We start from the raw sequence: 14,878 nt of genomic DNA on the forward strand, positions 1-14,878 counted from the left end.
AGCACCAAGGATTGAAGAATACAGCCCCACTTCCACTGGATCTCATCTCTATGGCTCAGCAGAAGCCTACACAGGCTCACTGCTATGGGAGAGGTGAGGACTACATGCAACCCATTTCACCTGGGTTTGAGAACATTGCTGCAAGCACACACCAACAGCTCAGGCTGAGCTAAAGACCTCTGCCTCAAGTTAAAGGGCACACCTTCAACACTATGAAAGGGAACAACTGCTTTTTCAAGAGATTCTCCCTCAGGACTGCAAAATACCCAGATGAAAGGGGAAGCTGTGTGATGAACACAACCAATACCTGGTAACTTCTCAGCGAGCTGGGTAATGTCACATAAGATAACATGCCACAGCAAAACAAAAGGGGGAGGGGAAAGTACTTAAAGCAAACACATGGAGAAATCTGGCTGATGCTGTTCAAAGCTGCAACGTTGCACCTTATGTAACAGGGATTTTAAATAGACTTTGGCTCTCTCACTTGCCAGGGTACTATTGATGATTCATAGAAATGCAGTTGCTGTATTGTAAGCCGATTTAATGTCAGGCTTTAATTTCACAAACAGGCTGTTTCAAATATAAAAGCTTAATTGGTGGTATGGGATAGAAACCACTCATTCTAAGCCCTTAACAAGGGTCAAAACAAGCCTCAAGTTGGATATAATAACTAGATCAAGAAAGAGCTTTCCCCCTTTTTTAGTTTTATTTTGAGAGCAGCTCAACTATGAAGAGGAGAAGCAGTTTATACGTGATTGAAGAAAGGTCACAACTGTTAAAGTCTGCTAATAAATAATGAAAGAATGGGGTGTCAAGAACTTCAAGTGAATTTCACAGTATTTCCTGCAATCACTGTTTGTAACAGTCTCAGCAAAAAGGTGCAATCAGAACATCTAGGATGCTTCAAGGTAAGGAAACCTGATAAATGGTCATAATTGAAGTTTTACTGAAAAGTAAGATTGACTCTTCATCAGAGATCTCGGTACACGGGCACTTCTCTAATTGTTTTACCCAGGCCAACCAGCTTTCTTTCTCTCAGACTGGTAACCAGTTCCCCAAGCTTCTCCCAGTGACCTGCCCAAATCCCCCCATTCCTCAGTTCCTCACCTGAAAAATGGGAGGGGGAATACTTCCCTCCCCCCACCTCCTGCCTCGTGGTCCCATCCAACAATGCAGCCATACTTACATACCCTTACAGTCTGCTAGCAGTGATTTTAACAGTTAGATCCTATACCTATAATTTCAGCCAGGTTCCCTCCTGCAGCCCCCTCCTTTGTTTAAGTGGCAGCAAATGAGTTTAGCAATTCACTACAAACTCCTGCTGTTTCAAAAGGAAGAGAGAAACAGCGAGGAAAACCTTGGTTATTTAACTGGCAATGCTTGTCTAACTACCTCTGACTCTTCAGGCGCTCACTATCATTTGTAAATCTGTACTTAACTCCTGTTCCCAACCTACTAAGTCTCCAGCTTCCATTAAGAACAATAAAATGCAATTTCAGCTGTTACTTTGCATGCAGAGCCACCTTAGTGCAAGATTCTGTTTTGTTTTAGGTTTTCAGTGTTATTAAAGGATTAGCATTACAGCCAGCTCCGAGCGGTAATTTTGTAAGATATGAATTGAGGGATGAAGACTGAAGCATTTAACAAACCAGCTCTGCAGAGAGGCTCTGGACAGAAGAAATGTCAAACAAGAAGCCATCTGGAAGTTGGAAACTGTATTATGCTGTATATAACCTGCTCTCTGCTTAAAGTCTGTTAAGTTTGCTCTTCTGCCTCTTCCAGATAACTCACGGAAGAGCAAAGCCCTGGACACACTGTAGCTGCAGCCACTTGCTGTAGTGTCTTCAGTTCAGAGGCACAGGTTGAATCTTTCAAGTGCTGTCACAGTGCAGCTACTCCAGGCAGCATCAGACTGCCAGAGTGCATCTAAACCAGCTGCACAGAGCCAGTGTAATGGACAGAACCATCCTGTTCTCCCCATCCATCTCACCCAGCACATCACTGTACCCAACTAAGCACTTGTTTTGTGCCAAGGGAAGAAAAGATATTTTCTTCTGCCACATCAGTGACTGAAAGCAGCTCAGTGATATTATCTGATAAGCATTAGAGATGGAAGTAGGAAGATCAGAACTTTTCTTCCTTGCTAGGTCTTCCTTGAAGTTTTGTGATCTACAGCCTCAAAGATTTTTCATATTTAAATCCATTTGGAAAAGGTAAATTGGATGATGATCACCAGCTCAGTTGTTCAAGCACAGGTGCATGACCATTTCAGGGCTGACCAAAAGTCAAAGCATGTTGTTAAGGGTATTGTCCAAATGCCTCAAACACTGACAGGCTTGGGGCACCAACCACCTCTCTGGGAAGAAATGCATGCTTCCAGTCTGAATCTCCCCTGGTGCAGCTTTGAACCATTCCCACGCACCCTCTGGACACCAGGGAGAAGTGATGAGCAACTCCCTTCACTTCTCCTCTTTAGGAAGCTGTAGAGGGCAATGAGATCACCTCTCAGCTTCCTTTTCTCCGAACTAGACAAACCCAAAGTCCCTAGCTACTCCTCACAGGGTACCAAAGCTAGAGGTACACCAAAGACACTACTTCCTATGGCAGAGCACACAGACCTGGGCCACAATCACATTTCTGGACTGCATGGTCCTTGAATCTGCTGGCACATGGATACCAGCAGCTAATGTTGACAACCATAAGCATCTGCATCACTGTCTGTAGCCACAGTTCATTTTCATGAGTGTTATCTGCAAAACAAGTGTATTGAGCAAGGCTGGGCCATACCTGACTCCTGCTGAGGAGGCTTCTCCTTCTTGCTCACGTTGGTGTTGGAGTGAGATCTCTTGCGAATCATTGACATCAGAGACCTTTGGGGAAAGATGAAACTGTAGATTGTCACTCTGTCCTGTCTCAAACTGTTAGAATGAACTTGAACATGACCCACAACAGCTTACTTACACCTGATTATACACCCACTTACAAAAGACTCAGTTAACAGTTCTTGAATGCAGGTGTATGTAACAAATCACCCCCCACAATTTCCCCCACCAAAACATCAGAGAAATTGATTTCTTTTTTTAGCAGCCATTAGGCACAAATCAAAAGCCTCCAGACTGAAGCAAAGTATTCTAATCCAGAGGACACTTAAAACATTTTCATCAGGATCTCCTCACCAACTCGCAAGTTTTTCATCTTCTCACAGTGTCAAATAATTGTCCCTTCACTACAGTCAAAATAAAAAAGTCCAGGCAAAGAAATGACTCACCTTAAAGCCCAAGTACAAGCTCCTATGCACGTCTGCTTTGTCAGTGGGGCCTAGCACTCTGTGCTGAACATTGCTCCTTATGGAGCACAGCAACCTCCCTGACATAAAAGCTCAAAACTCTGCCCCAGAAAAAAACAGTGTGCAGGCCCTGAAACAAACTCTACGCACATAAACATCACAGTGCATGAAGGGATCACTCTGATTCACCTACTACAGGGCTTAAAATGAATAGTGCTACCTGTTCCAAAGAATAGAGGGCACGGACTTAAAACAAAATGCCACAACAACCCCTGCAGTTAATACATGCTACACATTAGTGAGAAAGAAGCAAGCCAGCCAAATGAGTCAAAGGATGTAAAAGGAGCAAAAGGCCAAACATGACTGTCCAGAACATATTTAAATATCTAAAAATAAAGCAACATGCACAAAGGGATGATGCTCCCTACTGATCATCTCTATTCACACACTCAACTCAGTAGTAAACAAGACTCTTGTATGTAATTTCTATTACTGAAGGTTAGAAAGTGTCACCCAAGTCCATTTATGTCTAAATCCAAGCAGACAACACGAAGAGTAGCTGACTAAACACACTTTAGGGCTTAGTTAATTAATCTGGGACTAATGCCTCATATACTGGTGAGCCTCTTTTACAGTCCTTTGCAAAGATTGAGCTTCACTTTGAGAATTTCACCCAAAACTCCTTGATGATGGAGTGGTGACTTTCTGTTTGGTTTGAGTGGGGTTTTCTTTCTTTTTAATTTGTGAAAGCAATTGTGGGAACTCAATGGACTCTGCATTTTCCTCACCAGTATCCAACAGGAAGGGACAGACAGTAATCCAACATATCCTTTGGTTCAAAGGGGTTTTCTTACCAGTGGATTCAGACAAGCATTTTGCAAGTCTATAATTACTGCTATCAGGTGAATGGAAAAAAATAATCTCCTAAATTTGGAGGAGACAGGTATCCCTCCTCCTCCAAAGTCACAGTCTAGACAATTTGTTAGGCTTGGCAAGGCAGATGCTGTTCACAGTTAGTCTGTTGGCAGGTGGGGCACAGAGCACGTCCTGCTGGTAAAGAGCCCAAGAGAGATGGAGAAAGCCTTTTTCATTTTAAAGACACTCTTCCTGCTGGAATGCAAGCTCATGTGCTGTATTTCCATCTCTGCAAAGCTATAATGCTGTGACCCTTGCTTTAAGCACTTACCGTATAGGGTTTGGAGGAGGGGGAGGAGGAAGAGGAGGAGGGGGTGGTGGTGGAGGAGGTGGTGCAGGGTTTTCAGACTGCTGTACTCGTTTTTGAAGTTCATCAACTGTGTAGGAGTGATAAAACAAACCAGAGTGAATTCTTGGCTTCTCATATCTGCTCTAAAAAAATAACTCTGATGGTTTAAGTGTAAAAGCTACTAATTAACTCTAAAACAAACAACAAGACTAAACCACACAACTGCTGGGAAGTCCTATTTTTGGCAACATTTTCTACCAAGAACAATGTCTGAGGTGCACAGGATCCTCATTAAACCACAAACCTCCAACCTGAGTTACTTTTGGAACTCTACAGACGCTCTCCCTCATACGGGATTCCTCAGATAAAATGTCAGAAGAGGGGACAAGTTCATCCCATTCCTGTGAAGGTCTATTTGAGGTTGCATTTGAGAACGAAGTAACAAGAGATGAAAGAAATGATCTTTCATCTTCCAGATTTATCTGTGTTTTGCTGATGGTGTGGGTTTCTCCCTTAAAAATGGTCAAAACTAGGTGCTGGGCAGAATGGATTGTCTCAGTTGGAAGTTACTTTTCTGCACTGGAAATGTCAAATGCAATTAACTGGGGAAGGGTGAGAAACAGAGAAAAAGAAAGTCTTAAATTTCTTTTGGTTACAAAACTTCTTAGCAGTAGTTCTGAATGCAGTAGGAACTATGGCAGAAGTTCAGAAGAGGATTTCCAGAGCGGATATGGTTCTTTGTTCTTGTAGTGATGGGTCCAGGCTTACAATCTTCAACATTCACTTTCAAATTGTAAAGGGGAAAAAGAAATCAACTGAGTGGCTTTAAATTCCAGGTACAATCTCAATGCTGATAAATTCCTTCTGAAGGACAAACAAGCCTGGAAGGAAGGAAGGAATCTGTTGTGAAGGTTAGATCTTGTTGCAAGGCAACTGAGAAGAACTCAGCTAGGTATAGTTTTAAGGCTGAGTAAAGTAAAACTCTTAACATAAAGCAGTTCTTCCAAGCAAGACTGCTTACAAGCTCAGAGATAATCCTGCTCTTCAGGATATGTTTCAGGAAAGCATGGCTATACACAGAGCTAAGCTGGGGGCTCAGATGCTTCTTAGGCCAGGTATTATATTTAAAACTAGCACCTGCTTCAGCCTTGAGCTGAACAAGGACTGAAAGCAAAGGGATATGCAAACATTTAACCAGCCATAGCCCCATGTTCCCTATAGCAAGGACCTCTTAAAAAGCCATTTTAAAGAAAGAGCATTAGGTCAGAAATTTCCTCATGCAATAGATGGGATGCTGCAGACAAGCCAGGCACCATCCTGACAGCAATAACTGTATGAACATCTGCACTACAACAGTTGTTCTCTCCTAAATAGTCTGTGACTCTTTTCTGGCTGTGTTCTTTGGACATTGGTTTAAATCTTAGACACACACGCATTAGCCTGCCAGCCTGTTTCTCTCAGTCATTTGTCATGCAACAAGATATTTGACCAGTAAGAGATTTACATATATAATTACCATGGATATGAGCCAAAAAAGCTGACCAGATTTGTTTGGCAAACTCCTCTGCAGGGACTCTGAAGGCAGAACTCATCTTTTAAATATCTCTTCTTAAAAAGAAGAGTCAAAACAAAAAATCCCACTCCCAGAGCCTCTCACATCAGCATAAAATATTTCCTCACATGTCAGTATGACAGGCTAAATCATGTCTTTATTTTCATTGGTGTCTTCTATTGCATGACTATTAAATGGTTAGGTAGCTTGATAATTATGGGATGTTTTTGTATTACTCACAGAAGGTAGACTCCACAGTCTGATAAATCACTGTGCATCTTTGCAAAAGAGCAGAGTGATCCTTTTTTATTTACTTCTAAAACAAGGCAAGAGGACAGAGTCTGAGTGAATATGAAGGATGGTGTCTCTCCCACAGAAACCCATTCACGGGTATATATCCACCTGTAAGCCTTAGGGTGACCTAATAACAGTATTTGTATATCTTACTGAAGTTTTACAAGTTGATTCTTTCACACACATTCTGGAAATGTTCTGTGTGTGAAGGCAGTTGCTGTACTTCGTCTTGTGAAGCACAGGCCTGGATCTCAGCTGCACAAGAACCTGTTGCTTCTGGGGTCTCAAATGTTAACATGTATCATTCTAACTAGATGTGCACCACTCCCACCTCAACTGCACCTCTACAACGAGTTATGACATGATTTTACCTGAATGCTTTAGGTCTCTAGCTTTTTCTTCTGAGCTCTGACACTTCAGCTCTAGTTCTTTTTTATCTTCTTCCAAAAGTTCTAGTTGCTGTTTAAGACGACTAATCTCCTTATGCAGTGCTTGATTCTCTAGCTGCTCTTCCAATTCTTTGATCTGCAGTTAGCAAAGAGCATTCATTACAATAAAAAGGTATTTTCTGTCCTTCCTCATTGACAAATAACCCACCAGCACAGTTATTCCTAAACACAAGATGTCACAGTATAGGAGTGAACTACAAGAGGGCAATTTTTGGGTGGCAGCTGGACAGGTTTTTCTGAGAGATGTCACAACTTTCCATTATGATCCTAACTTGTTTTTCTCTTCTTTAGAACACCTCTTTAGCTCCAAAGTACTTAAGCTGTAAAATGTTCCCTTTTTCTTTCTATAGAGTTTTTATCACATAATTGGAATTTCATTTCAGAATGTTTCTTGATCTGAAGCACTAGAACATTGACATCTTTGTTCTCTTACGACTGCTTCCACTGGCAGGTTGGCTTTTAAGATTCCTTTGTCTCAACTCACGTGAACACCAGCGGGTGAACTGTGGAACATCAGGTTTAGAGGTTCAGTTGCAGAGTAGCTGTCACTTCCCAGCTCCCTGAATAGAGACATTTTGCTCTACATTTCCAGAGGCCAAAATGAACTGGCATTTTGTCTTCCAAAATACTCACTCTGAAGTGTGTGAGATTACATGCAGTCTTAGCATTGCTGCACTGATGAAAGCACAGGAACTGTCTCCCTATTCCTAGCATTACTCTGTTACCAGAGTTTGAAGAACAGGCCTCACAGCTAAGAAAGGGAAAACTCATTTTCAAGCTTTCACAGGAAGCAATAGTAATTCCTCCCAGTTGGAAACTGAGCTAGTCCAACTTGAAAGCACGTATCTGTTTAGATCCTAGCACTTTGAATCCTATCACACCACTCCTCAGCATTCACCTACCATTTTCCTGCCTCAGTATGTCTGACCTTCCTCATGAGTTTCTTTAGCAAGTGACCGGAGTACTAACATGAACTGTCTACACCTCCCACCTCCTCGTCTTCTTAGCTTGTCCCTTTAAAACATCTTTTACATTGCCCAAAGTCCAAAATATTCTCCTCTTTTCTCTTCTTCACTTAATGGAACCTGACTTCATGCTTCTAATTGCACTATTCTGGCATCCAGAACAAAACACTTACCTAAACCAGAGCCTTTGGGCTGAAAAATCGTCAGGTTTTGTACTCCTGTCTTACCGTGACCCAGAAGGAGGGAATCACAACCTCCTCTGAAGCTTAGTTTTTAGATTGTGAACTCTTAGGGAAGACAAGACCTCAAATGATTCTGAACACCCTTCTGCATGAGAAGAAAAGTAATCCTGGCTTACCTTTTGTTGGTGTTGAAGCCTCTCCTCTTCTAATGTGTGGGTTAGCTTTGCATTGTCATCCAAAGCCTTCAAAAGCTGTTGATCAGGAGCTGAATTCTGCAGAAGCAACTGACTTTGCCTTTTCATCTTGTTTTGCTCAATAAACATCTGTCAAAACAAAACCCACCCCCAGCAAAAACAATACTTAAGCACAGTCTAATGCTACTCTGGGAAAAAACAGTAATTGGGAAGAAAAACAAGAAATTAACAGTGTGTTAATACAGTAGGGATGGGGAGAAGGAAGGGGAAAGGAAGTCTGAAGGTAAAATTCACAAGAGTTAAGCTCAGATTGAAAGGAACCAGGTGTTTGCTGAGAACATCACCAACTGCTACACCTCAGTTACCAACATTTGGGCAGTATTCAGAATTTAAACATATCTCTGAAATTTGTTTCATGGAAATGGGAACGATCCCTACTCTGGAAGCTCTGGAGAGATGAAAAGAACTCTAGGTAGAGGAAAAATACGTGTATAAATTCACAGGCAATCTCCTGAAAGACACCTGCAACACATCTGCAAGCCTTGGCATAATGCCCACTTATTTGAAGGTTAGCTGGAGATGTGAATGAAGCAGAGTCTTTGGGAAATGAATTTCAGTTCATGTTTGTATACTCAGCGTATGCACTTGCCCCAGGAAAAGGCACTTCAGGGCAATTTCAGCCTTTTAATTCTGAACTGTGTGTTCTTTCCTCTTCCCTGGTTGTATTTTTGATGTGGGGAATGGATACATTAGGGGGGGAAAAAAAATCATTAAATAACCTAGAGGCTTGCCACATTTCTCAAGGCTTCACCTAAGCGATGCAGGGGCTGTCAGCACACACAGCTTCCAAGAGAGACACCTGCTCCCTCCAGACTGTTTAAGAACTCAGAGAAAAAAGATTGCTTCCTGCCAAAAAATAAATCCCAGCGAATTTCTTCTGCATCTTGACCTCTCTTTCAAGCAGAGAGCTGCCCCTCAAGCAATAAGGGCTTCCATTCTTGACAAACTCAGCTGTGCCTTTTCTTACAGCTGAAACAGGGACTGGATCGTGCTGAGGTTTCAGCTGAGCGTGCACAGGTCAGCAAAGCATGACACTTAAGGCAAGAGAACAGCCTGAGAATGCAGACACTCCCTCAGACTGTAAAAACACTGTGGTGCAAAAAACCAAGCAAAAGCAAGCAGATATTTTTAAGAATGAAGTATTATAAATACAGAAATTCCACGAGAACTTTTCAGGTTCTCATACTATTTACTCACAAACCAAAACTGCAGGTAGAACATACAGTTTCTTCCCATCTGGTACTACTGCAATGCTAGGTGATTGATTTATTTTTAATACAACTGGATTACTAAGAAGTATGAGCTGATGCAGAGTTGTGGGAAGCATTCTCCCAGTGCTTCAACTGAGGTCTTCTTAGCAAGCAAGTCTCTCCCCAGCTGTACATGCAGCTGTACATGCAGCCCACCAAGCCTGCTGACCATGCTGAACTTTTGACTCCCAAGGCAGCCTGTGTGACCCTGCGTGCCAAGAGGAGTCAATTGATGCAGTCTGAGTGCCAATAAACCCTACAATGAGCACTTCATGGGGCAAAGCTGTGCCACTGGGGTAGGCAAGGAAGGACTGGGAGTACTTGAAGAGGAAATAATGAACACAGGTTCTAGTGCTACACTTTGCTATAAAACAAACAAAACCACTGTAGCATGGTGCAAATGTGGATTGGACAGCAGCTCTCTGTCCCAAAACTCTGAGAGTCAAACCAATTAGGCTTGTGCTACCTTAGGCTAGTGGCAAAAACAATTCATAGACAAGAGAAGTTCAGAATCCAAGCCACCCAATCCCAATCCATAAAGGTTTTCCTTTGTATGGCGACTCATCTATTGGTTTAACATTTTCTCCTTAAAAGAAATAGCATCTTTGAAAGGTCATATATTTTAAAGGCCTCTAAATCAGTGCTAAAGAACTCAACCCTAACTCAAAGCCTCTTGCTTTCCTGTTAAGTCAGTCAAAAGTTACTTAACCCTGAGAAAAAACATCTCTCTGGAAGCCACCTTTAGCCACCATCAGAGTTTATGCACTGTGAACTTTCACAGCAAAGGCAAAAGCTGGGCTTCATTTTTGCTGGAATCTGAAAAATAGTTTGATAACCCTAAGTTTTTTGTTTCCTGAGTTTCTGCCACTAAACCCAAGGGAACAGAGTTGTTCCAGCCTGAGGGAGCGGAAAGCTGACAGAACAAGAAGAAATCAAGTACAGCAACTTGATTTCTTCAACCTGAGCAGATACTTCACCAAATGTAGAAAATTCATGTGCACTTTGTTTCATGCTCTTCTGCAACAAAACGAAAACAAAAATCCTTTTGAAGGCCTGGGCAAAAAACCTTTTCTTCCAGAAGTTTTCATATGAAGTCTTGCATTTGCAATTAGCTTTATAAGTTGCTTTTGTGATATTACAAACACATTCCTGCTTATAACACAAGAAAGCATCTTCACCACCACACAAAATAAATGCTTCTAACTTCGTGCTGCAATCAGACACGTGGGAATTGATTTCTCTTCCATTTCAAAAGTTACTTACACACATATGTCCTTGAAATACCAGCATATTATAAATAGATAGAAACACCCCAGACAAGGCAGTCGTGACAGATGAAGCAGAAAGCAAGCTGGTGATGAACTGACTGCAGGTTTTTGAGAGGCTGCTCTGCATGTTGGGCATGGGACAGAAAACAAGACCCTTAGAAATGAATTCTAAGTTAAAATTTAAAAAAAATCAGTTCCTGCTTCAGCAGGGCAGAAACCTGACTGCCTGCACAACCATGGTTATTAATTAAAGTGACTGCTGAAAGGGCAAAACAGCTACTAACAGGATTATTTGGACTAGGTCGAATTTAACCAATTGATGGATTAGTTCCGACTTTGCCACCTGCTAGACAATTATCTACAGAGTATGCCAATCAATGCTGGAGGAATCTAGTGAAACCATGACTGCAACTAAAGGCAGATCACAAAGGACAATAGCTTGCTTACATCTGTTTACAAAATCTCCAAGCGTTGTGCAAACCAACTACCTGTATTTCTCTTGTAAGTTTACAGAGGCTCCAAAGTGCAGGAGATCTCCATCAGCAAAATTTGCACAAGGGTTGGGAAGGGGAAGGAGAAGGGGGTGAAATCCTGAACATAATAGAATTTCTCCCCTTGACCTCCATGGGGCCACACCTCCTCCTCAGACCCCTGCTCTAACCATTACCCTACAGAGCCTTTGCTGCAGCTGTTTTTTGTTTACCCCAGAGCTGAAAAAGGAATTCTTCCTCATTAAAAAAGTTAGAAAGCAACTCTGTTAGTGTCAAGTCCCTGGGAATGCCAATCCTCAATTCAAGTAGCATTCAGGGTATAACTGGATGCTTTCCAACTAACTCCTCTCTCAGGAGCCAAATGAGGCCATAGGAAATGCTTTAATATCCAGATGTTGCTTCATTTCCATCTACAGAAGAGGAATGTCTCAATACAGTGGCACTGTTACAACAAGGTAATCATTGGTTGCTTAAAGTGAAATAAAAATCAGTGGCAAATGCTACCCACTAGGAAGAGAACAACAAAAGATACTTAGCAAGGCAGAGTCAAACTGCAAAAGCTTCAAACAGAAAAGAGAAGATTGGTCAGCTGAGCAGCTGGCCCTGATTGCGATCCTCAGCAGCACTGTTCTGTCCCCTCCACATCTTGGTAGGACATCAGTGAGTCATCCTTACAGAGTGGTAACCCACTCACTCACCTTTGTCATTGTTTAGAGGAGCTGATGGCTTTGGCATTATGTGTTCCCTAAAGCCTTACAGTCTTGCGTTCTGACCCAAAGTAAGTCCCAATTGAAGCAGGGTCAAGGTACTTTTATCTCCCCAAAAGAAAAGGCTGTTTGAAGGATTTAATGGGAGAGACTGACTGATCTTATCTGGTTATGGCTTGTTAGGGTACTACGTGGCTCTAAATCCGGGAGACATTCAGTTTCAAATGTAAATCCAGGTATAAGTTTCAGTTCCATGGTAAAATATATATATATATATATATATATATACACACTTTAACCTTGTAACTGTGCTGTGTTATCAAGGACACGAGGGCTTGTGAGCTTCACTGCATATAAATGCTACAGCAGGAAACAATGGCTAGTGGGGTTTTTTGATAGAACACCTGAGAAACACCTCGTATTAAAACACACTAAGAAACACACCCATAGTTTGGACATTGTCCTAAAAATGTTCTCTCTAGCCCCAGGCTCAATGGTGGCCATCAGGCAACGATATCAGCCTTGTATGATTAAAAATCCCTTGTGGTTTAGTGGATTCAGAAGTGTCTGAAGTGCTGCAACAGAAAAATGGGTTCTCCAGTTGGAACACAATCCACAACACTCGCTTCTGCACACACTTCAGTGCATGGGGCATTACTCTGAACATTTTCTACCTGATGCTTAGATGCCTCGTGTCCTGGGAACTGCTTCTATGGAAAGTAACCACCATGTGATGTCAGTCAGAAAGAGAATATTACCCAAACAGAAAACACTCAAGGGCACGGCTGTCACAGGGCTTTAACAAAACACTCTTTAACAAAAAACCCCACAACTTGAAGTATGGAAAACCAGAGTGATGCATTTCTGGCAACGTGCTGTGATCTTCACAGATGTTCTTCTTCAGAGGAGCCAAAAACTTGACCTCAGTTGGACAAACAAACCACCACAGAAAGCTGAGCAACGTGACCGTGAAAAAGGACGTATGCACAGGAACGGGCAGCCAACTGCTGCTCCTCTCTCTCTCTAGATGATTCATAATATTTGATGCGTAATAGTTTTTGTTAAGACCTGCATCAGTTTTAGACTAAGAAAGATACCACAGAGCTCCTTTTGTTATTTGGCTAATTGCCAGACAACTCCTGAAGGGGCTACTTCTAAAGAGCCACAACGTGTAGCACTGATCAGTCTTGTAGCGCAAAAGAAGAGGTCTCATTTACTCAGAATCGAGGATGTGGAGTAGATGAATTAGTCTGATTTCTTGGACATGGTTTGCTTCTCACACCAGAGATGCCTGGAACATGCATTTTGAGCGTGAGAAAACTGAATCCTCAACAACTTTGTGACTTCCTTAAAAACACAGTATAATTTATTTTACCAGCCTGTTCTATGCTAGAGAGTTTGCAAAACTTCAGCACTTACTCTTCACCTCTGAGGCATAACTGCCCAAGGCCCAAAATAAAGGGGAAAAAAAAATCTCTATTGTTATTGATTTCTTCATTTCCTATAGTTAATGGTTTTCTTTTTGCCATGGTAAAACTATAGAGATACACTCTATAACATTCACAAACTTACAGCATTTAGGCACCATCTATATACTCAGAAATAGATCGTACACCACACGAAAAAGGAGGAAACACAAACAGATTAATTGCCTGAACAAAGAGAAAAGGAAAAAAAAGAGAGACCAAAGAGAGAATTTGTGGAGTGTACATCTGTTACCATTTCACAAGCCCGTTCTTGGGAAAAAGCTTGATGAAACATATTAGTGTTACATCATGCTTCAAAAGTGGTAACATTCAAGCTCAGGAGAATTCAAGTACTAACCACTTATCATGTCTCTTTAATTACTATTTCCAGTTCGGTCAGCTGGACTGCAAATTAATTACCTTCAGATACCAGTTGCTGTTGAACTATCCTTGGTCATGCGCTCGTGTGGCACTCGTAAGCACAGAATTGCTCCCTGAGTGTTGGTTTTGCAGTATCCACTCACAGATGTAGCACATTAATGCAGAAGTCCTCACAAATTAACCCGAGAGGTCACAAATGCATCTGAGAAAGAGTTCTTTGGGAGCTCATGTCATCAAGATAACCAAATTCATTGCACATAACCTCGTGAGTCGTGCAGACATCAATTAAGAATGACAATGCTTTGCTCTAAGTCTTATATTAGCCACTTTTTATCTTTCAATAAGGGAAAGATTCAGTCCTAGATGAAGTAATGTCAGTTTTGCACCTGCCCACATATGGGATGGAGGCATTTGGAGGTAAACAAGTTAAATGCAAACATGTTGTTTGTGTAAGTTACTTAGAAACACAGCCACAAGTAGAGTATGCTGTTTAATGCATCTGTAAGTGTCAAGAATTGGAGGGAAAGTCAAGGAAAAGATGAACCATGCACATTACTGACTCACTTCATCCTTTTAATCCACCCAGATTCCTATGAACTCAGCTTTTCAACCTCTCAAACTGCAACCTATTTTTTACAGATATCCATAAATATCTGGAAAACCTTTTTTTTCCCTTTCCAGTTGTGTTTTGAGAAAAATCCTATGCTAGCCTCAAAAGTGAGAGGGATCCCAACAAACCTGCTCAGCAGTTTGACGCTTCATTTCGACTTATCCAAGATACAGAGGACAGAAAACAGCTCACTGCCAACTTTGAGAGAGCACATCACCTCTTCTCCAGGAGGTTTCCAGATTAACTTTAGGTGCTGGGGTTGTCTCCATGCCAGCACACACGACACTAATAAACTGTTCACTTTACAAAACATTGTTGCAAGGCAGGATGTATGCTTAATAAACCATTTATGCCAGATTATTGTGTTAAACTCCTGGGATTTTTACATTGCTAAGACTTTCAATTTACTTCTCTGGCTGTGTTCCTCCCCTTTTGGCTGCATGTATTGTATTTTGCTCATCTTTGTGGAAGAGTGCTTTTCAGGGCTAGCCTCTATATTATCACGATGGCCTTCAAGAT

General features: G+C 41.7%; 1 protein-coding gene across 1 annotated transcript in view; it reads right to left on the reverse strand.

Annotated features, from left to right (window-relative positions):
- Positions 1-14,878, reverse strand: part of SHTN1 (shootin 1) — a 62,700-nt gene that overhangs the window by 15,473 nt on the left and 32,349 nt on the right. Inside the window, exons 9-12 of the mRNA XM_062001156.1 lie at positions 8,109-8,255; positions 6,708-6,861; positions 4,473-4,578; positions 2,788-2,870 (exon numbers count right to left, since the gene is read on the reverse strand). Of these exons, the coding sequence (XP_061857140.1) occupies positions 2,788-2,870; positions 4,473-4,578; positions 6,708-6,861; positions 8,109-8,255 (490 nt within the window). The remainder of the gene's footprint in view (positions 1-2,787; positions 2,871-4,472; positions 4,579-6,707; positions 6,862-8,108; positions 8,256-14,878) is intronic.

This window comes from Colius striatus, chromosome 8, assembly GCF_028858725.1.
Source record: "Colius striatus isolate bColStr4 chromosome 8, bColStr4.1.hap1, whole genome shotgun sequence".
Taxonomy (NCBI): Eukaryota; Metazoa; Chordata; class Aves; order Coliiformes; family Coliidae; genus Colius; species Colius striatus.